This window comes from Mauremys reevesii, linkage group 3 (genome assembly GCF_016161935.1).
Source record: "Mauremys reevesii isolate NIE-2019 linkage group 3, ASM1616193v1, whole genome shotgun sequence".
Lineage (NCBI taxonomy): Eukaryota > Metazoa > Chordata > Testudines > Geoemydidae > Mauremys > Mauremys reevesii.
This window is the reverse complement of record NC_052625.1, coordinates 43445246-43468289: the sequence shown is the minus strand read 5'-3', so window position 1 is coordinate 43468289 and position 23044 is coordinate 43445246. Positions and strand designations below refer to the sequence as shown.

Below are 23044 nucleotides of genomic sequence, written 5' to 3'. Positions count from 1 at the left end.
TTTTTCTTTCTGGGCTTCCCCAACATGCTATAAAAACTCCATGGCCCACCTGTGCCACAGCAAGTATTTTTCTGCATATAAAAGTTAGGTCTGGCATTAGGGGGTAGCAAGCAGGGCAATTTCCTGGGGGGCCCTGCCACAGGAGGCCCCCGTGAAGCTAAGTTGCTCAGGCTTCGGCTTCAGCCCTGGGTAGTGGGGCTTGGGGCAGTGGGGCTTCAGCTTTCTGTCCTGGCCCCTGTGAGTCTAATACCAGCCCTGCTTGGCAGACCCCCTGAAAACCTGCTTGTGGCCCCCCAGGGGGCCTCGGCCCCCTGGTTGAGAAATGCTGGACTATAGATCACCAAATCAGAAAGAAGAGGTGGATGGGGCATTTGTAGAACATATAACAGAAATATTCAAAACACAAGACCTGGTAGTAATGGGGGACTTAAATGACCCAAATATCTGTTGGAAAAGTAATATGGCAAAACACAAAATTTCCAATAAATTCATGAAATGTATTGGGGACAATTTTTTGTTCCAGAAAGTGGAGGAAGTAACCCGGGAAGCAGCCATTTTGGACTTGATTCTGACCAACAGGGAGGAATTGGTAGCGAGTCTGAAGGTGAAAGGTAATGTGGGTGAAAGTGATCATGAAAATTATGGGTGAAAGTGATCATGAAAATTACAGAGTTCATGATTTTAAGAAAAGGAAGATGTGAGAGCAGCAGAATAAGGACAATGGGCTTCAAAAAAAAAGCAGACTTTAACAAACTCAGAGAACTGGTAAGTAAGGACCAGTGGGAAGAAAATCTAAGGGAAAAAGGAGTGCAGGAGAGCTGACAGTTTCTGAGGCAATACCATATTAAATGGGGGAGAGGGATAGTTCAGGTGTTTGAGCATTGGCCTGCTAAACCCAGGATTGTGAGTTCAATCCTTGAGGGGGCCATTTAGGGATCTGGGGCAAAAAACTGGGGATTGGTCTTGCTTTGAGCAGGGCGTTGGACTAGATGACCTCCTGAGGTCCCTTCCAACCCTGATATTCTATGATTCTATAAAGGCACAACTGCAAACTATTTCAGTGCAAAGAAAAGATAGGAAGAATAATAGGAGGTCAATCTGGATCCATCAGGAGCTCTTTAATGATCTATAAAAGGCAATAAGAGGCTCTTTAAATACATTAGGAGCAAGAAGAAGATGAAGAAAAGTGTACGAAGAAGAAAGATAACTGATGGCATCAAGAAAGCTGAGGTGTTTAATGCCAATTTTGTTTCAGTCTTCACTAAAACAGTTAATGTGACCAGATCCTCAACACAGGGAACACAGCCAAAATAGGGAAAGAACAAGTTAAAGAATATTTAGATAAGTTAGATGTATTCAAGTCAGCAGGCCCTGATGAAATTCATTTTAGGATACTTAAGGAACTAGCTGATTCAATCTCAGAACCCTTAGCAATGATCTCTGAGAACACCTGGAGGATGGGTGAGGTCCCAGAGTACCAGAGAAGAGCAAACATACCTATCTTTTTAAAAAGAAAAACAAAGAGGACCTGGGTAATTATAAACCAATCTGCCTAACTTTGAAACTTGGAAAGATACTATAACAAACTATTAAAACATCGGTTTTTAAACACCTGGAGAATAATAGGGTTATAAAGCCGGGATCCCAGAAATCTGTTTGCCACGAAAAAACGCGGAATGTGTTTCTTACAGAGAATCTTTAGTTTTTACATTTGTGAAAAAATAAAAAACATATTAAGTATTAACAAATTTTACAGCAAGTACCAGTGTCACTTATTCAGTGCCCACAACCTCCCCCTCTTGTGGTTGATTTTTGAATGTGCTTTAAATTTACATAGCTAAACATATTCCATTAAGCTGCTTCTGGCATATAGAGGTTACTCTATGGCATATGGGGGTTCGTGTTTTAATGCATCTCAAATTTCTCTTCAGCCTCCAGATGTGAGTAATTAAAGTTATGAAAAGATGCTGAAAACTTTTAAAAATCACCCCTAAAGACCATGTCACTGAGTTTGGCGAGGATAAATTTCATGTTGATGGTAAAGAGCTGTTCTGTTCTGTACTGTATGCAGCAGGGCTGTGGATAACAAATTGCAATTCTATTAATTTTATTTTATTATAGTGACTGATGTCACTGCTGTGTTTTAAACTTGCTTAAAAATTGTAAATATGTCAGTAAAACATTATGTTCAACTGATACCCATATATATTGTGGCTAGGGAAACTAAAGTTCAGTGTTTCATTTTAATTGTAAAAAAAATGCAGATTTTCATGTTTTATGAGAGAATTTAGGTTTTTTTTTTAAATTGGGAAAACTAGGATACCTGATTATAAGGAATAGCCAGTATGGATTTGTCAAGAAGTAATGCCACAACACCCTAATTTCCTTCTTTGAAAAGGTTACAGGTCTAGTGGATAAGGAGGGAGAAAGCAGTAAGTGTGATACACCTCTATCCCGATATAACGCGACCCAATATAATGCGTGTTCGCATATAACATGGTACAGCTCTGACACGCTGCTCTGAGCAGCGAGTTAAGGGTGCCGGACCACACCAGGGCCAAGGGGTTTGATAAGGGGCAGAGGGTCTCGGGGGCGGTCAGGGGCTTCCCTCTCCCCAGGGTCTGTCACTCGGGGGAGGGGGTTTTGAGGAAGGCATCCCCCCCACACTCACCAGCAGCGGCAGAAGCAGAGCAGCCCGGCCCCAGCCCACTCCACTCCGCCAGCTCCCAGCTGCAGCGCTCCGCTTCCCGCCACAGGTGAGTACAGGGGCGTCCTTTCCCCAACCTCCCCGCGCTCACTGGCGGCGGGAAGCGGAGCAGCCCAGCCCCAGCCAGCTCCACTCCGCCAGCTCCCAGCCGTGGCGCTCCACTTCCCGCTGCAGGTGAGTGCAGGACCTTTCCCCAGCCACCCCCCAGTGACACTGCTGGGGCCAGGGCAAGGAAAGCGGAGCCGGCTGGGGCCGCGTCGCTCCGCTTCCCACCGCAGATGAGTGCGGGGGCGGGGCATCCTTTCCCCAACCTCTCTGCACTCACCGGCGGCGGGAAGCGGAGCGCCGTGGCTGGGAACTGGTGGAGTGGAGCGGACTGGGGCCGGGCTGCTCTGCTTCCCGCCTCTGCCGGTGAGTGCCTGTCAGGGGGTGGAGGGTGGATAGGGGTCAGAGCAGTCAGGGGACAGGGGGGCTAGGTAGGAGGTGAGGTCCTGGGGGTGATTAGGGAGGGGGCTCTCTGGAGGGGGCGGTCAGGGAACAAGGAACAGGGAGCGAGCAAAGCAAGTTTGATCTAACGCAGTCTCACCTATAACACAGTGAGATTTTTTGTCTCCTGAGGACCACGTTATATCTGGGTAGAGGTGTATATCCTGATTTTAGTAAGCCTTTTGACATGGTCCTACATGACATTCTCATAAGCAAACTAGTGAAATGCAGTCTAGATGAATTTACTATAAGGTGGGTGCACAACTTTTTGAAAGACCATACTCAGAATAGTTATTAATGGTTCGCTGTCAAACTGGGATAGCATGTCTAGTGAGGTCATGCAGGGGTCAGTCCTGAGTCTGGTACTAATCAATATTTTCGTTAATGACTTGGATAATGGAGTGGAGAGAGTGCCTATAAAACTTGCAGATGACACCAAGCTGGGAGGAGTTGTAAGCACTTTGGAGGACAGGATTAGAATTCAAAAGGACCTTGACAAATTGGAGAATTGGTCTGAAATCAATAAAGACAAGTGCAAAGTACTTCACATAGGAAGAAAAAAATCAAATGCACAACTACAAAAGGAGGAATAACTGGCTAAGTGGTAGCACTGCTGAAAAGGAACTGGGGGTTATAGTGGATCATAAATTGAATCTGAATCAACAATGTGACGCAGCTGTGAAAAAGGCTAATATCATTTTGGGCTGCACTAACAGGAGTGTTGTACGTTAGACAAGGGAGGTAATTGACCCGTTGTACTCAGCATTGGTTAGGCCTCTGAAGGACTACTCGTGCCAGTTCTGGGTGCCACACTTTAGGAATGATGTGGACAAATTCAAGATAGTCCAGAGGAGAGCAACAAAAATGATGAAAGGTTTAGATAACCTGACCTATGAGGAAAGGTTAAAAAAAACTGAGCATGTTTAGTCTTGAGAAAAGACAGGAGGAGGAACCTCGTAAGTCTTCAAAGGGCTGTTGTAAAGAGGACTGTGATCAATTGTTCTCCATGTCCACTGAAACAGGACAAGAAGTAATGAGCTCAATCTGCAGCAAGGGAGCTTAAGGTTAGACCAGGTCCTTTGGGGCCATCTGCCTGTCCCAAGTCAGGGTAAAGGAGGAGGGTTGGGCGTGGGGCTAGCAACTCCACCCTGTAAAAACCAGCTTGCTACAGAAACGCCAACAATAGAGTTAACAGAGTGGTTCCCAAACTTTAACAACTGCGAACCCCTTTCACGAAAATATCAAATCTCACGAACCTCCTCCTAAAAATGAATATTTCCAGGGATTTTCTCCCTTCCCTGAGCATAAATTATAGAAGTGGTGATCTTGGAAATAATTTGGTTTTCTTGAGACACACTTATTACACACTATTTATCATTACATTATTAATTTTATTACATTATGAAAACGGCAACACTCTTCCAAGATTTCACTTTTGTAGCTCATATCACTTCAATTAAGCCTCCTACATGTTTCATCAAGGAGTACCAGACGTGAAACAACATGAAGGTATTTAAGAAGCCAACTCAAATAAAGAGTTCCTCCCACAAGCACTCGAATCTTGAACAGTCCAGGCAAACAATGCATGACTACAACAAAGCTTAAACTTGTTCTTCATAATAATTTTAAAAACAACACTAGCAGCCTATTTAATTTTAGAAACAGCAAAAAATGTCCACCTCCCTTTCTATTTCTCATAAGGAGTCTTGAACTGTAAATCTCCTCAGTGTGATGGATATGCTTGCTTTGATCTGCATTGCTCTTGGAAGTCTGGAACCATTGGAGAAAGATAAAGTCTCAGGTCTGGTTCGGCATTGAGTCTGTGTCTGTATTTGGTTTTCAGATGTGCATAAGAGGAAAATGCTTTCTTGCATAAGTATGTTGTTGAAAACAGTAACAAAACTATAGTAGTTTTTTCTGCCAGCAGAGAGTACTTGTTTCTTAAACTCAGTCAAAAGTTGATCAGTTCGTAATCACAGGAGATCTCAATCAATTTCTCTTTTTCCTCAGTGCTCAATACCTGCGCTGAGAAAGTGGTATAATCACAGGGGTTGCGAATCCAGTCATTATCACCTGACATAGCTGGAAAGTATTGCCTGAGTGTTGTGCAAAGTCCTTTTAGGTGTGCAGTTATATTGGTTTTAGTGCACTGATCCAACTGAAGTTTGTTCTGCCAGGAAATCATGAAGCGTACTGAAATACTCAGTTTGTTTTCCAAACAGCTTTCCCAGAACTGCAACTTCTTTATCATGGATTCAACTCAGTCTTGCATGTTGAAAACTGTTGTATTGAGGCCTTGAAGAGAGAAATGTAGGTCATTAATCCTCAAGAAAATGTGTGCTAAATAAGCTAGGCTGTGGAGCCAGACATGATCTTCCATACAGCTGGCAAGGTGGAAAGGGTGGCTGTTGAAAAAAACAAGGATTTCCCTTCTAAGCTCAAACAAGCACACAAGGATTTTTCCCTGTGAGAGCCTTCTAACTTTGGTATGGGACAACAGACAATTGTGTACACTACCCATTTCTTCACAAAGTACGTGAAATATTCTGGAATTTGTTGGCTGTGATTTTATGAAATTCACCATTTTCACTGTATTGTCTAGCACTTCCTTCAATCCCTCAGGCATGCGTTTTGCTGCGAGGGATTGTCTATGGATACTGCAATGAGTTCAAGACACGTTTGATGCAACCTTTTTTGTTCGAGCTACAAATCCAGTATACTTTCCCATCATTGATGTGGCCCCATCAGTGCAAAAGCCTAGGCAATGAGACCAATCTTTCCTTTTCTTGAAAATATGCATTAGTCAGATTGAAGATATCTTCTCCAGTTGTATGTTCTTTCCATGGTCGGCAAAACAACAAGTCTTCTTCAACCAGACCTTCATTCATATAACATACAAACACTAGCAAAATAGATAGATAGATTAGCAACATCAGTTGATTCATCCAACTGTATAGCATAATATGGACTATTTTTCACTCTATGTACAACTGTGGTTTCTACATTACTTGACATCTCATTAATTCTTCACGACAACGTATTATTGGACAAAGGTACTATGTCAATCCTTTTTGCAGTCTTTTCTCCGAGCATGCAATGATCTGTGTCTTTTATACGTGGACCAATCAAGCTCTCTGCTATGGTATGGGCTTCTGATGCTTTTGCTACTCGGTAGCTCACTCAGTACAACGCTTCAAGTGCATTTTCGTTATCAGTACTTGCTTTGGATACAAAACTGGTAATGTCACCTTTCCACTTGGCTAATTTTCGATTGAAAAAATCAACAGGCTTGTTGAGTTATGGGGAGTGCCTAGTTTCTAAGTGGTACCGAAGTAGAGAAGGTTTGAGGCTGCTGTTTGCTAGACTATCACCACAAATTACGCATTGTGGTTTTGGATGCTCTTGATCAACAATGCATGGAAAGACATATTTTATGTAATCGTTGTCATATTTTCTTTTCTTCATAAGTGACTTTCCAGGACCATTGTGATCATTTGACTTAGATTTTCCACACTTTGGACTTCACGAAACACTAGCTGATGTCAAATGTTTGTTTTCTCATGTCTTTACACTTTCCATTTTCAGTCGCTTCTCCATATTGGGTGTACAACAGTTCAAATAAAAATAACACACTGAGAACGCTAACAAACGAACAAACTAGTAAGTGAGAAGATTCACTCACGTCTCATTGGAGCACAATGCCATGCTACCAAGAATGACTGAGTATGGACTAACTGAGAGTCGTTACCGCTACATTGGCTACAATGACCTGGTTTCCGGCTGATTTGGCATGCAAACATGCCATCAGGGGGATGTGGGGCCAGGACAAATTAGCCTGGACAGCCCTCCAGGTACAGCGTGGCTTCCCCTCCCACTCTGCCTCTCATGCCGCCCAACTTCCCCAGGGTTGTGCACCTGGGGTCCCGGCTGCACGGCCCCAGCCGCCATGGGGTCCCTAGGGTTAGCTCTGTCTGCCATTACAGAATTTTTTCTGAGAACCCCTGATACGTTTTACAAACCCCCAATGGTTCATGAATCCCACTTTGGGAACCACTGGGTTAGACATTAGGAAAAGCTTTCTAACTATAAGGGTGGTTAAGCTCTGGAATAGGCTTCCAAGAAAGGTTGTGGAATCCCCATCATTGGATGTTTTTAAGAGCAAGTTGGACAAACACCTGCCTGGCATGGTCTAGGTTTACTTAGTCCTACCACAGCACAGAGGGCTGGCCTTGATGATTTCTTGAGGTCCCTTCCAGCCCTACATTGCTATGATTCTGTGAATAATAAGGGGTGTATGACTCACTGAAATGGCACTACAGCTCTAATGTTGCCTTTGTACACAGGATGTCTGGCCTAAGACAGTGAAGATACATTCGCAAATTATCATACTGTTGTATCTACCTTTAATGTGTTACAAGGCCGTAGGCAGATTAGGCTGAGTTTTAAAAAAAAAAAAAAAGTAAATTTTTAATTTAATTCAATTAAAGGAGGTAAAATCCATTATATATAGCACTGCCAAGCTAAATCTGGTGAATTTTTAATCTGTGTTATTACATTGAATGATGGTATATTATAGTGATGGAATTTGTATCCTCTTTTGATAACCACTTGAAACAGTCTCTTCGGTCAGCATTTACAAATACTGAATTTTTAATGCAAAAATTAGTTTATAATGTATTCAAGCATATTCATTAATGGAATAAAGGCAATAGAAATAACAGCTTAATGAAACTGAATATCTTTGGTAAGAGGTTAAATCTTAAAGAAGGGAATTTTAAAAAATATTTCCTCCAAGGAGAAAAGAGTTAAACTCAAGACAGTGATGTGTTGATAACTAATATTAACCAAGGCTTTATTGCAGTGAGATTTGGAGATGTGTTGGAGAAAATGGCAGTGCTAGCTAAGATTTTTGGGAAAGCAGGCATTTAATAGAGTAAATTATTTTCTATCATTTACCCATGACAGGAAAAGTCATAGTGAAGAGATGCTCTGTTCCATGCTATAGTTATCATAACAGAGAAAATGTCTTGATGATTCTTCCCTAGAAAATAAGAAATCTCAGCTAAATATTCATTGAAAGTGGCAATCCAGTCTGCTAGTTTAAATGTATGGTATGGTGTTTTGGCGGAAAAGAAGGCGTTACATTGCAAAGGTAATAAGAAAAGCCCATTTTTGTAATTTACCTTCTTATTGATTGGCAAAATGAATTGTATTTTAAGTTAGCATATTTAAAGTATGACCAGCCAGTAGTTTTATAATCTGGTTATAACTGCGAGCCTCTTCGTTCTTCCAAAAGCAATAGCACTTAATGCATAGAAATGCAGTGAAGTGTATCCACTTAAATTATTCATTGTACAAAACACATTTTTCCAACCAGAACTCTTTTTTGGGGGAAGGAGGGGCATTTTTAACAGGCTACTGCATACTACAATGCTCTCTGAGAAACAGAACATTACAGAGATATTTGGAAATGCTCGAAAGGGCTGGTAATGTAATGTAATGAAGAGTGAATATCTAGAACAGAGGCTTGTGCACTTGCACACTTTCCCCAGAGTGATGTGTGGCTCTGCAATGCCCTTTACTCAAGGCTGAGTGGGATCTTTTAGAAAAGACCTATAGAACTGACTAGATGATGATCTCATTGATATAGATTGTGTGTGTTGGTGTTTGGAATCATTCTGCACAATTTAATGAAGAACTCTATTCCTTTCATAGAATTTTATGGGATGGTCTAACTACCTATGGGTGGGATATTATTCCCTAGTATACTCTGTAACTCCTTAGAGTAATTTCTGTAGAGCCTTGGCATTTTTATAGAAGTCTGTTGCTTCAATCCTGTTAAATGATATAGGCCTGTTCCATAACAGTAAAGGCCACAAATGATGTCAATATGAATTTCAATGTGTATCTATTATGAGAAGGATATATTTCAATATTTATGGGCAGTGAGTGGCTGAAATACTGTCCTATATTAATATCTAGATCAGAAAAGATATATTTACAGTACAATGTGGCATACATTTTTAGACTAGTATCGATACTCTGTCAAGCCATTTGCAAAGGGTCAAATTCTGCTCTGTTGCAGAGCAGAATCTGTACATATCTGAAGTAACTCCACTGGAAGAAAATCTCAAAAGAAGAATGGTTTGTGCAGAGCGTAATTAGCAGGAAACAATATAGGTGGTGAAGGGAGCTGTACAAATGATGATTTGTTGGTTCACTGGCAGTTCTGAAACATTGGAAAAATTGTTTTGCAAATTAATTTTTTTTGAAAGAACTCATTTTGATTTTAGCCATTTTTAACAGTTTTTAATAAAAGCAAAGGAAATTTGGAAATCAAGGACTAGATTCACAAAGGCACTTTCACAAAACTGTTACGGTGGTGCTGCCGCCCTTATACCTGATAGCTCAATGATTCAGGCACCCCCTTGGGATGTGGAAGATCCAGGTTTGAATTCCTGTTCTGGAACCCAGGTCTCCATTCCTAACCACCAGGCGCTCTATAGGATATTGTGCAGTGGGGGCTCTGTCTCTCCTGTTGAAGCAGTTCCACTTTGCATAAATAAATAGTCACTGGGTCTGAGCGAGTGGGAAGGAGTCTCTAGTCTGATGGTTATGGCATTCACCTGGGAGCGGGGAGGTGTGGGTTCAAGTCCTTTCTCCATCGTGGGGATTCAAACCTAGATCTCACACATCCCAAGTGAGTGCCCTAATCACTGGGCTATTGGGTATAAGGGGATCATCATCACCTCTTCCTCCTCTGTTTTGTGAGTGAGGGCTACATCTCCTTGTGAATCTAGCACCCCAGGCTGATATGTTTCATTTAGGAAATGTCATAATGAACTGTTTTTTTCTGAACCACTCCCCTCCCCCCACAACTGACATGAATTCGTGATGTTTTCTGGTCAAGCCAAATCAGCATTTTTTGGCAAAAAAAAATGTGGATGAAAATTTGCGCCTAGCCCCAGAGGGGAGGCAGGCTGATAGGTAAGTAGGGGTAAAGTTGTGAATGGCTCTGATGGCTAGAAGAAGCAGCAAGAACTTTATTCAGAAGAGCAGACGCCAGTGTATGGTTTTAAGGAGAGCAATAATGTAATTAAACAATGAGAGACAAATGTGACCTTCGCTGCTGTATATTAGATAGTCTGAAGGTGAGGGAAGTAGATCTTTATACTTATTAGTTAATATTTATATTACCTTGGCATCCAGACTCCCTAGTTAGGATCAGGATCCTATTGTTTGAGGAGATGTACAAGCAAATAGGAAGACACAAATCTCGTCTGGAGGAGAATACAATCTAAGCAACTTAATATTTAGAATCTTTGTAAATTCAGTGAAACATAGTCAATGACGCCCAGCTATTAAACTGTCCATTTGCTACACTGATGCTTCAATTCAGTCAGACAGAAATACTTTTTTAGCATGTGGAGATCTGTCAACAGTCAAGCAAAAAATGTGCTTGATCCTGAATGCATTAAAAATAAATGTGTTTGGACCTTAATGTAGTGAAATCTGCTACATGAAGGTTATAAAGAGTAAGAAAGAATAGTACCACACTCATAGGCACCAACTCCATGGGTGCTCCAGTCCCAGAGCACCCACAGAAAAAAAATTGTGGATGCTCAGCACCCACTGGCAGCCTTGCCAATCAACTTTTCCCTATCCCCCCGCCCCCAGCACCTCATTCCCACCAGTGATCAGCTGTTCAACGGCGTGCAGGAGGTGCTGTAGGGGGGAGGAGGAGGAGCGGGGGCAGAAAGAGGCAGAGCGAGAGCGGGGTGCACTCGGGGGCAGAAATAGGTGGGGGGAAGGGGTAGAGTGGGTGCAGGGTCTGGAGCAGAGTGAGGGTCGAGCACCCCAGGGGAAATTAGAAAGTCGGCGTGTCTGACCATGCTGCACTTAATAATTAGTAACACAAAGATAGCTGCAGGTGTACAGCTTCTACGACACTGTGGTATAAAACTTCACCTTATTTCTGTTTTATTCATCTGATTTATTAATCTTTATGCCTTACAGTATATGTTTCTAGGCAAACTCTTTAAAAGGAAATAAGCATTAGAAAAAAACTATTTTCTTTCTTAGTAGTTGAGAGAAATCTCCTATGTATTATCAAATCTGTAATATCATGTAAATAATGTATTATTATTTTCCCCTAAAATTAGAGTCCTGGAGCTGTTGGCAAATTATCTCTGCCCTTGAAATATCATGATGTTAATCTGCACTGTGCTCTTGAATTTGCACATCAAAAGTTTGCTTTGCAGACATTCACCGTGGGATTAGTCATTTTTGTTGTTGCTGACATGGTTGGAAGTTGATCCTGGAAGAAAAGCCATCAGGCTCTGACTTGGCATAATTGGAACCACAATCTTCTTAATGATAATCAGACTTGCAGCAGGCAAGCACTTATAGACAAACTTCACTCAAATAGATCCACAGGCTGGTAGAAATTCACTGGTCTGGGAACAGATTTTGCCTGGGATTAGGACCGGAAACTCTCATCTTGTCCTTGGTCCTTTGACCTATCCCATTGTGTTTTCATGTAGTAGCCTTATGGCAACATGACTTATTGGGATAAGGACACCTTTTGTCCAGTTTAACCTTCACCACCATTCCACAGAGGCTTCAGGGTTCTCTGTAGAAATGATGTCTGTGTGAAATTACCGATACTGTAGTATTTTAACAGAAGAAGATTTATTAAAGTGAGAGAAAATGGAATAAAAATGAAAGAAATGGTTTACTTAACATATCTAGATTTGTCCTTTTCATAAACTAAACTAAATTAGTGGCGCTTTTCTCTTCCTTGTAGCAAAGTTTGACTTTTTGGCGACCAATTGAAAACCTAAATAGTTCAATTCAGAAATGCCTCCATGGTGCCTCATGGGACTTGTAATTTTCTCCCATTCTCCTCTATCAGACTCATCTCTCATGATTCTCCATGGTCTTCCAGTCTCACCAGGCTAAATATGCCCTTTCAGATGTCCTGGTAAATTCTGTTTGTGGGTTGAGTATTTAAACTACATGAGCCTCCATTTATTAAACTCTCATTTTATTCTCCTTTGTTGTTGCTTTGCATGAGTCTCAGTGCTTTGTGCCCAAATGTGCACTCTGATTTGTTCCACAATTAGACGGTTGGTGCAAAAAAAATCTGTATTATAATCCTTTTCCTGATTTACCATTTGAACCTTTTTGTAATCGGTTAATTTGAGAAGCAGATTGTGTCCTCTTATTCTGCTGTGCTAAATTGCCAACCCTCTTCAGAGGCCTCCTTAAATTATCCTGTTTAGTTATTAAGAGTTTATTATATTCACACATAGGCCAATACACTTATTCAAGGACATTTTTGTAAATTGAAATCCTGATATGGTTGTTGATACCAGAAAAGAGCAGTGAAGTTCTCAGACACCTAAATTCATTTGCCTGCTGACTTCTAGGATCAGAGTGAGACCAGTGAATGATAAAATAGACCAGTGAGTGAGAAAGACACACTGTGTAAGACTGTATTGTCTTGATCTGTTTTTTGTCCCCTTCATAAGATTGACCTTGGGAAATTAATTACTAGTGTGGTATTTCCTGGACTAAGCCATGCATCTCTAAGATATAGCCTTTGTCTATCCACAAAACTAAAACTCAGCATCTTGTGTCATGATTATTGCAACATGCTTCTCTCCGGTCTTGACAAAAGCCATCTTGAATTGCTCATATCCATTCAGAATGCTGATGCAAAGATCATTTTCCTTAGGGTGACCAGACAGCAAGTGTGAAAAATCAGGATGGGGTGGGGGTAATAGGAGCCTATATAAGAAAAAGACCCCAAAATTGGGACTGTCCCAATAAAATTGGGACATATGGTCACCCTAATTTTCCTGGCCCATTGCTTTCACCATGTCACCCCTCTTTGAATCCCTCTACTGACTCCTCTTTCACATCAAACATAAACTGCCTGTATTCACTTTCAAAGCCCTTCATATTCAATCCCCATCCTATCATCTCTGTCACTGTCGAGCTGTGGATGCTCACCTCTGATCACACCAGCCTCCGCTGCCAACTCGTTACATTTTCAAACAAGCACCGTTGTGCTTTCTCCCATGCTGCTCCACATGTTTGGGAGGTGTCTGCTGTAAACAGCTGCAATGCTGCCTCATTACCCACCTTCAAATCCCTCCTAAAACTCCCTTTGCTGTGACAAAATTTAGGCTGTTAGTGTGCAAAGACCACTGCCTAACATACTGACCAATATTGTTTGTTTGTGCTTTGCCGTCAGTCTATATCCATCTGTTATCTCTTGTGTTATACTGGGATTGTAAACTCCTGGGGGTTGGAACCATGTATTTGTACAATGCCTAGCACTATGGTGTCCTGGTTCTGTCTCTTTCCTCCATGGCTCCTAGACATGATGGTTATACAAATAATAAAGTAACTACCACAGGCTGTGGTCTCCACCAGACCTCACAAGCTTAGGTGCAGGTGAGCCTGGTCATTTGGATGGGAGAGCTCCAAGGAAATCTCAGCTTCTGAATCTGGACATGCTATTCCTTCTTAACCCAAAGCATCCCTGTGCTCTTGGAAGAGTCATTTTGTTATAAAGTACATCTTGACCATACTTGCTCACTAAGCCATGACACTTCTCACTAGTGTAGCGTGTTAGCTCCAGTATCTTCGAAAAATTCCAACTTGAGTAATTGTGTTCTGTGTCCCTAAATTCCCCCTGAATGTATAGCTGGATAATATGTATTTTTTTCATTTCCTGTCATAAACTTTCAGGAATATTGCTGTGCACTGTTAAACAGCTGCCCACTTTCACTCAAGAGGTGACTGAACTTCAGTGGGGAACAAAGTAATTCTTGCAAAGTGCTTGGGAACCTAACAAAATATTAGTGCAAGATGTTATTACTATTTTATTTAATAGGAATAAACTGCTGGCAAGGTTTGGACTTCCGAGAGCCAAATTTTTTGTGTTTTAGCAGATTTATATTAATAAGAAACAACCATATAGAGAGTTTTCTTCTTACTAACAATCATAGTCCTTTTAAACCTTGCAGTAGTTTTTAAGCCTAAAGAAATTGAGATGACTGAACAGAGCAGGAGTGGCAGGACATATGGACTTTTAAAGGTTTATTTTTATTTTAGTTGATCAAAAAAACCATCCTGACAAATATTCCCCTCACCATAACACCAAACATTGTGGTTTTCAGCACTGAAAAACTTGACTATCAACAGGAAAGTTTGGCAGGTGGCAACTGCTGTAGTATCCTCTGATTATCAGCCTTCCAAAAAAAAAAACACTTTAGAAATGTTTCTCTTTGTATCCTGCCCTTAGAAGGAATTTCTTCATTCCATCCAGAATGCCATACCTTCCATCCACAATTTCATTAAAAAAATTAAAAAGGAGAATGCATAGGGCCCTGATTCAGCCCATCCCTATTCAGCAAGGGGTGATCCAACACCCCTTGAAAACAATGGAATTTAAGCACACATCTAAGTACTTGGTTGAATAAGCATGGACTTAATCACCTACTTAAATTCTGTTCTGAATTGGGGAATAGATGACTTCAACGGGACTACTCAGATTCTTAAAGTTAGGTACATGCTTCAGTAGCTTGCTGAACTGGGGCCCTCACTCTCTAATCCAGACTGAATCAGAAGAGTTTACTGTCCATCAGACTAGCAGATCATATTTTCTGATGGCAATATCTGTATACTCTGAGCAAGCACCATTTAATACCAGAGACAGTAGCAGAGCAGAACACACTACTTGTGCAGGCATGTGTTGAAGATGATCCTAAACATAAATCTTTTTATTTTAGATGTAGGGACCTACTCAAAAACAAACCATTTTAAGACATATTCATCTAGATCAGACCAGTGGTTCTCATTCTGCCGTATCAGAACTCCCCTGCCGCCCCCTACCATCTGGCAGGCATTGAACTGGGACAGCTCTCCCATTTAGCAATATGGGATGGGCAGAATGGTTGCAACTCCCAGATGAAGGACCCAGGATCTGAATAGGCAACTGTTAGTTACCTACATCTATAATCTGCCCTTCCCTTTTCTTAAGTGATATTGATAAAGCCCAGAATTCAAACTCTACAAGACCTATGCCACTACATTTTGGTGCTTTGAACCAACTTTAGTTTGTGTTGGGGAGCAGATAATGAGATCCTGTAAAAGATCCTCAAAACAAAGGGCAGAAAACGGCCATTTCTTATGAAATAGTGAACCAGTGGTGGATTGAGTTGCACAGCACTGCAATATTTGTAAAATCCTTTCTATATACAGAATATATATATAAATACACACAGATACCACAGTATATGTTGTAAAAAAAATCATATAAATGCTCCTCTGTGATACATCCTTTTTGTTTACAAAATTCTATGAGTAAAAGTAACTTTAAATAGAGAATTTCACTTGACACTGTTGTCACCCGTTATCTGATACACAACAGCAATGGATTGGTATGAAATTTTGCAGTCTGGCATATAAAATAGTAAGTGGCCCAGTCAACAATTCTGATTTGTTATCAATCACTATGAGATGCCAAAGCACCAGAAAGAATGAATGTATAGATGGCACTTCTGCCTTTCAATTTTGCAACTTGTATAAAAATTGGTGCAAAGCTGATGAATTTGGGTGGAAGGACCTGGAGAACAGGTGACAGTCCAGGGTGGAGGAATAATCATAACTGAGATTGCTTCATTTTACATCACTAAAACCAGCTGCAAATTGGTAGAGTGACTTAACAATAGCAAAATGTAGCTGCAAGGGGGTTTCCTCAAGGGATAACACTTGTACCCAGAAATCAAAATAACTCAGCATAAGTATGGTGGAGCAGTGAGTTACATAAGCAAACAGAGTAACAGAAATCTCCCCCAGCCTAGGGGTTCAACCCAGTCATATGATCCTGGGTTTGGAGCCCTGCCTTACCACAGATTGTCTCCTGTCTCTCTTGCTCAGTGTGTCAATTTATATTCCTTCTCCCTGAGCACCTCTGCAAAGGAAGGGGATTAATTCTTAGTAAATTGGGGAAGGGGTACTGTCACCGCAACTTATAGCACCAATAATGTGTTTTCCCCATATGAGACAGTTTATATTATCACATTATACTGTGGCACAGCAATACCAAAGCTGTAGGAGCGGGTTCATGTTTTCCTGTTCTTCCTTAAAATGCATCACTATACTCCACCATGAAAGCATGTTCATACTGAATCTTTACTGACACTACCACAGGAGGTCACATACAGCACAGAGAATGCATTTAGTTGATTGTGTTGTTCAGACAGCATCAGTGTAAAAACAGGCAGCAAAGGTAGGTTTCAGTGATAATCATCATTTATGATTAGAGTTGTAGACCTCTGCCTGTGATTGTTAGTCTGTTTGCTGAGGAGAGAGATGCATAGCCATTGCAAACTGCCCATAATAATTAGTTCATGATTGGAGAATTATGCCCTGGTGATTACTATGCAGAATCCTGAGTATATTTGTATGGGAGAAATTAACATGCTTAATTAAAACAAACGGAACTAATTCTGTTGTTAAGATTGATATTCTATGTATATCTTGTAAACAAATCAATCTAACTAATGGCACAGTAAACAATATATACAAATTATGAATGAAATTATTTAACAGTAGGGCAGCAAGCAAATGAAGAACTCCTACTTTTTTATCTGGTATGTATGTTTCAAGGGATAACATATTCCCTCTAGAAGAGAGCTCTAACTTTCATTAAAACAAAAGGACTCCATTTATTCTGCAAACAAGCTATTTCTTTTCTTGCCTAGGGTCAGCAATCAAATTGCCTAAATAGAGCTCCACAAATAGGTCTAAAATGATAGGTTCTTTGCTATGGCATTATTCCTTTATTGACATCTCCTCCCCAGCAAGGTGGCATTTCTGATGCAGCAATTTCAATCCAAGCAGTTCTGCAAGTGGATTATTTGATGGTTCTGGAAATGGCCATGGCCACTGAGGGTGGGTTTCAGAAAGATCTATTCCGCTCTTTTTTTTTTTTTAGGGGAAATAAATTTGTCCCCAGCTTTCAGGGCCATCTCTGGAGCATACACATCATGTGGAGAAAGTGGCTAATAGTCCCACTCTGTGCGATATTCAGCATGATGCTGAAGGTGCGTGCAAGGCCCTTCACGTGATTTTAAACTTGCCACAGAAGTGAGAATGAGTTGGCTGTTATCCTTTATGGGGACCAGCCATTAGAGGGGGGATGTGACCCATGCTTTGGCAGTGAGTTACACAATGGTTTGTAAGACAGCAGTGGGATGCTGAGTATAAGGATTCCGAAGTTCTGTTCCTGGCTCTGGGAGCAGAGTGTTGTCTAGTGGTTAGAGACAGCATAGTTAAGCACACAGATATGGCATATTCATCTTGAAAGGTGGTGTTGATAAGACTTGGCTCTGATATAGCTGAGACCTGGGTTCTGTTCCCAGTTCTGCCTGAAGCAACGCTTCAGTTGCCTGACTTGTCAAATGGGTGAAATTTGCCTGCCTCCTAGGGAAGGGGCATGAAGGAATGAGCTAGGGGCTCTGTCAGTGAAGCAAAGGCTAGCGCTGTTAACAGGGGGCTCCCTCCAGCTCTTTGGCAGAGTTGGGATGTGCATAAAAACATGAGAAGATTCCCCATTTTCTGTTAGTGGAAGTTTAACTCCCTCAAAATAGCTTTAATTAAAATATTTAATGAGTTTTACAGGGAATATTCAGCAGAGCTACACGGTGGGACATGTGAACTTTCAGGAAAGACAGTAATAGAGCTACTGTGAGTAATAAGAGAACCGTCCCTCGTGCTTAATCCTGTTCATAGAGCTCACTGGATCTGGCATCTTTAATGCAACAAAACATTATAGAAAAAGTGAGCTGGTGGCATGGTGAAAGGAGGAGCAGCAGGCGGCTGGCACAATGCTCTAGGCCAAGGAAGTATCTCTGTGGTGTCTTGCAGTGTTTGAGTTCTACTGCTGTCATTGAATACTGGGAAAACAGGAATCGTGATTCCAAACATCTCTCAAGCTGACTGCATTCCCTCTTAAATAGTTAACCTCTGAAGTGCACTTTCTTTTCTGGACATGAGCTATCAGGGAATATTCTCTATTCACTGCCATCATCATTCACTCCAGGGTTACAGCTATAGCTGCTCAGAGGTGACAGAGATTTGCCCTTCTGTTCTGAAGTTAAAGGATGCTGGGACACCAGATTTTCTTTGTGACTGGACAGGCCGGATAATCTATTCATTACGTGATACTGGTGTTACATGTTTTATACACAAAATGTTTTTTATTCTCAAATATTCCTAAAATCCTTTCTGTCTGGCATATCTGTATTTTTCTTCTCAGAAGGATGAGAGGTGTCCTCGGATCACCAAAATTAGTCATGAATATAGTTACATTCTGATTCTCTCCCTCTTAGGACAGATGCTGGCCTGAAGCCACAGCCTGCACTGGAAAGTGTTGACAAGGAGCTGTAGTGGAAGCCCCCCAAAAGAATTCTGGCTGACTCAGGGTATGTCTGCACTGCACTCAGGAGGTGGGACTGCAGCGTGTATAGACACACCCGAGCTAATATCCACTAGCCAGATCAAAGTAAGCTCGGGTATGTGTGTGAGAGCTGCAATCCCACCTCCTGGCTGATCGCAGCATAGACACACCCTCAGATTCTGAGGGCTCCCTGGCAGTGTACAACACATTGCAGCACCAGCTCCACCACCCGTGGGCTGCCAACCCTCCAGGATTGTCCCAGGACAATTGTCCCTCCAGGAATTAAAGATTAATGTTTGTTTAAAGATTATGTCATGTGATGAAACCTCCAGGACTATGTCCAACCAAAATTGGCACCTTACACTACCCTTTTAAAGGGTACAGCACATATTTTCCCCTGGGTTGAACCAGTAGAGAGTGAGGGGGGAACCATGGCCCTGCCCTCCCTGAACCTATCACTGCCTCTCCAGGATAGCAAGAAGTTCTTGCATTCAGGGAGTATGGGGACTATGACTGTGCTCAGCCCCTGCACTGGGTGCACTGTTGGGTAAGCATCCTGGCTCCCTGACAAAGGACCAGTCACGATCTGGGCCATCATGAACATACAAAGTACGATATCTCATAGTAAATTATGTTCTCTCACATTAAATGTATCTACATGTACTACACATACACAGAGCTTTTGAAAGAGAATACGTGTCTGGGGAACCTTTTCACGTGACCAGATATTGACTGATTTTATTTCTTGCTCTCTACTAAATATTGCAGTAGCCAATTTACTACAGGATTCTTGAATCACTAATTTATATATTTGTTTGTGTGTATATCCTGCCCCAGTGTTCAGGTCCTAATCCTGCCCCCACTGAAGTACTATCAGGCCTAATCCTGCTTCCAATCAAGTCAATGGTCTCAGGGCAAGGCCTTTAATGGCCCAAAGTTAACTAACAACTAAATGTTATTGGCACTTGGTGTGGAGAGAGATGCGTAGCCATTGCATCCTGGGAGCGGGAAAAAAGCACAGAGTAATAACAGTGACTGGGATTTTTATGGTAATTAAACAACAAGCAAAATGATAATGAATGTAAATTGATAATACGCTGCTTGCATTAATATTAGTTATTTCTGTCACAAAACAAAATGAAGGGTACACTTTAAAATTTGGTCCGCTAATGATTATAATAATAGGCTTAAAATTATCCACTTACTTAATACATTTAGGACTGACTCAGTTTTCAGTATCAGAAGTTATATAAGTAAATGGTCTTGCGCTAAACTAGCAAATAGCAATAGCAAAAGCAAAACCTATAAAAAGAAATTGGACATAAAGGCAAGGAAGGAAATATACTTTACATATATTGAAAACAGGAGATGGTGAAGATTATTTTTGTTGCTCTTTATCACATTTCCCCTTTCTGTTAGGGACCTTAATCTGTCACCTGATGCTGTGCCATACCCTACTCTGTGAGTTGTCCTATGGATGGCAGTAAGACTATTTGCAGGGGTCCACACCTGTGCTTAATATGAGTAATGGGAACAGAATATGGCCTGCAGACTGAAAGGCCAAATTCACAATCTGCGCTTTGTGAGTAGTGGCACATAGCTATGCTACCAGAGGAGCCCCTCAGGAAAGAACTGTGACTCAGAGAGGCATATCCCCCCACCCTCCCTTGCTCCAGGGGAGTAGTATTTACTACTGGTCCTGACCAGTAGTAGATTACTATCCCTGCTCCTGCCCCCCTGCCCTGGCTTTGCTGCCCTGGCTGGTGCATTGAGATAGGAGCTGGAGTCACCGCCCCACACACTCCCCACCAACTCGCTTAAGTGGAGGGTAGCAAGCCCATAGTTTGCCCCTATACACCCATACTCAAGGTCTGGGGAGGTTGCACTGGGGTGTCTTTGTGGCATTTTATGTCCCTCACATAGCCATACAGCTCAGGCCACAGTCTAGCTCTTTCGGGCATGGACTTGTCATCGTATGCACTTCTAAACCAACCAGCACATTTTGGGGTGATGTATAATCAACAGTGATGATGATGAGATATGTGATTCTGATTCTAAGCAGGTTTAAGGGATTTGCAGTCTTACACTGAAGAGAAAGAAAGGCAAGCCCAAAGTGTTGATGTTTCTGGAATTTGTAGGAGGGGATGGACGATTGAGGCCAAACTGATATTCCTTGATCCTCTTAAGTGTTTTCATGTCTTTCTAGGCCATAAACATAAAGTAGAAAAAATGTTTTAAATGGAAAAATTGATTGAATCAAGAGATTTTGCTTTGCTGCAGGTATTTTAAAAAGTGAGTTTAGGAGGGAAAAAAAACCCATGTAAGTTTAATGTCAACCAGTGAAGCTCGGTCATTTTCAAAGCCAGCTGCTTCCTTTCTGCATTTCACAAAGAGGCAGGGTCAGCTTTCTAAGTCACTAAGAAGGGAGGGCAGAAAAGTTGCATCCCATGAGTTGTTTCTTGTTAAAAATGATAGGCTAGAGCTCAAACTATAGTTATGCTCAGAAAAGTATGACTCTTAAATGGCATCTTGGTATTTTGTATCTAGTTTACTTCAATAGCCAAATGCTAACATTATTTAAGCATAGCTGAGAAATCATATATTTAAAAATCTCCATATTAAGGGCCACATGCTGCCTTTGATAAGAAAGAAGTTCTTAACTTGAAAATATTCATGCATCAACAGCCCAGTGTAAGGGCATCGGAGCTTTCACCAGAATGTGTCTTGTGACATTTACAGATTTGGGTTTGTTAATATAGCTGTGGGAATGGAAGTACAGTTTGAAAATACAGTTTTTGGGTCTCATTGCTAGCCCTGTAGGTATATATCTGTGTCAGAGTGTGGAGAGTAAGACTTTTCCTCCCATATATTTACATTGGAAGTTCCTTGGGAATGGCTCGTCTCTTATTATGCATTTGTATAGTGTCTAGCACATTGTGGCCCATTGATGTTATTGCAATATAAAGAATAAGATGCCTCTTTCTGGCTTTGAAGTGCAGAGTGGACTCCTTAGTAATTCTCTGATCTCTAAATGCACTGATCTGCTTCTCAAGTGGGTGCATCGTTTTCTGAAGCCCATTTACAGTATGTCTGTGGCAGAAATCCAGGTTCTCAGTGTGTAATCCAAAAAAATCAGTTAATGAAAGATTATATGGATTGAGCGAATGGGCTGAGAGAATAACACACACTTTGACAGTATAATGTGAACAGTAGCACAGTCTAATGTGCTAGGTCTGTAAAAAGGTTTACACAGACTTTGCCCAAAGAGCAGTCCTGTGTGCCTTCCGCATTTTCAATATCAGATAGGATGCTTTTAAACCCTGAATTATTTATAACTTGGTAAGATAGTATACTTGACCTTTATATATTGTAGCATTATGCAGCAGTGAATGTAGTATTTTATGGCAATAGCTCATACATGTAATTGAAGAGACAGGATTTTTGTATGCATGCTTTTTCATTTGTGGGAAGTCATCTAGCTTTGCCATGTCACTGCCAGCTTCTGGTTTGCATAGCCTTGGTGTTATGGCTTAAATGAAAAGCAGGGGCTGCAAAATACTGCAACCCCATCTCACATTTTGCACAGGCATTTTCCATTTGGCTGTGATTGATCACATACGGTGTTACAAAACCAATTTGAGAACTGTACCCATTTTGCTGATCCCAGAAGGCTGAGGCTTCTAATAGTGCTTTTATTTCCCAGTTTAGTCATTGTCAGTGATGTCTTTTACCTGCGTCGATTCATGGGTGTTGGTATAAATAAAATGGGCATTGTGTTCCTTTGAATCACAGGAAGAATAGTGAAACAAGATCATACATATAGCAGGTGAAATTACAGTGTTTACTTGTGAATCTTTTAATTTGTTCTTTGCTTTGTGGACCAAAATCCTAAAGGCATGTAATAAATCACCAGAACATTTCTGAGTGTTAGGTTTTGCTTTTAGATGTCTGAACTAGTTAACATATATTGATATGTAAAATCATATGTGCCTAGAAAAATATCATATATACAGGAGGCTCAGGAGAGCCAGTTATTCCAACTATTGTCAGCATTAACAAACTAAAATCTTTCACCTCCAATTACTAATTGTCATGGTGTAGATCTGCTGGCTTTACAGAGTTTCCAGCAGAAACTTTGCCAGCACAGAAGTGGAAAACACATGGGACTGGAGATCTGCCCTGTTTTCAGGACAGTACACTTTGGGTTACTCAATTATATGCAGAGGATGCTGATGACCCTGATCTTCTCCCCACCACCATCCACAGTCATGGAGGATCCTCACCCAGTGGACCCATCACAGTTCCTTTATGGAAGGAGGGCGGGAACTGGAGACCCTGAGCAGATGTAGACATGTGAGCTCAGGCTGGAGCCC

General features: G+C 41.3%; 1 protein-coding gene across 10 annotated transcripts in view; it reads left to right on the top strand.

The window, feature by feature from the left end:
• Nucleotides 1–23044, top strand: part of KCNH1 (potassium voltage-gated channel subfamily H member 1) — a 347125-nt gene that overhangs the window by 270366 nt on the left and 53715 nt on the right. Inside the window, exons 11-12 of one of the 10 annotated variants that reach the window (XM_039531624.1) lie at nucleotides 524–611; nucleotides 11455–11834. The exons of 6 other annotated variants lie outside the window; for them this stretch is intronic. In XM_039531624.1, coding sequence (XP_039387558.1) covers nucleotides 524–611; nucleotides 11455–11492 — 126 coding nt within the window. In that variant the 3' untranslated portion in view covers nucleotides 11493–11834. Of the gene's footprint in view, nucleotides 1–523; nucleotides 612–8238; nucleotides 8275–11355; nucleotides 11835–23044 lie in introns of those variants that run through there. 3 more of the 10 variants (XM_039531625.1, XM_039531623.1, XM_039531628.1) reach the window with 3 other exon arrangements.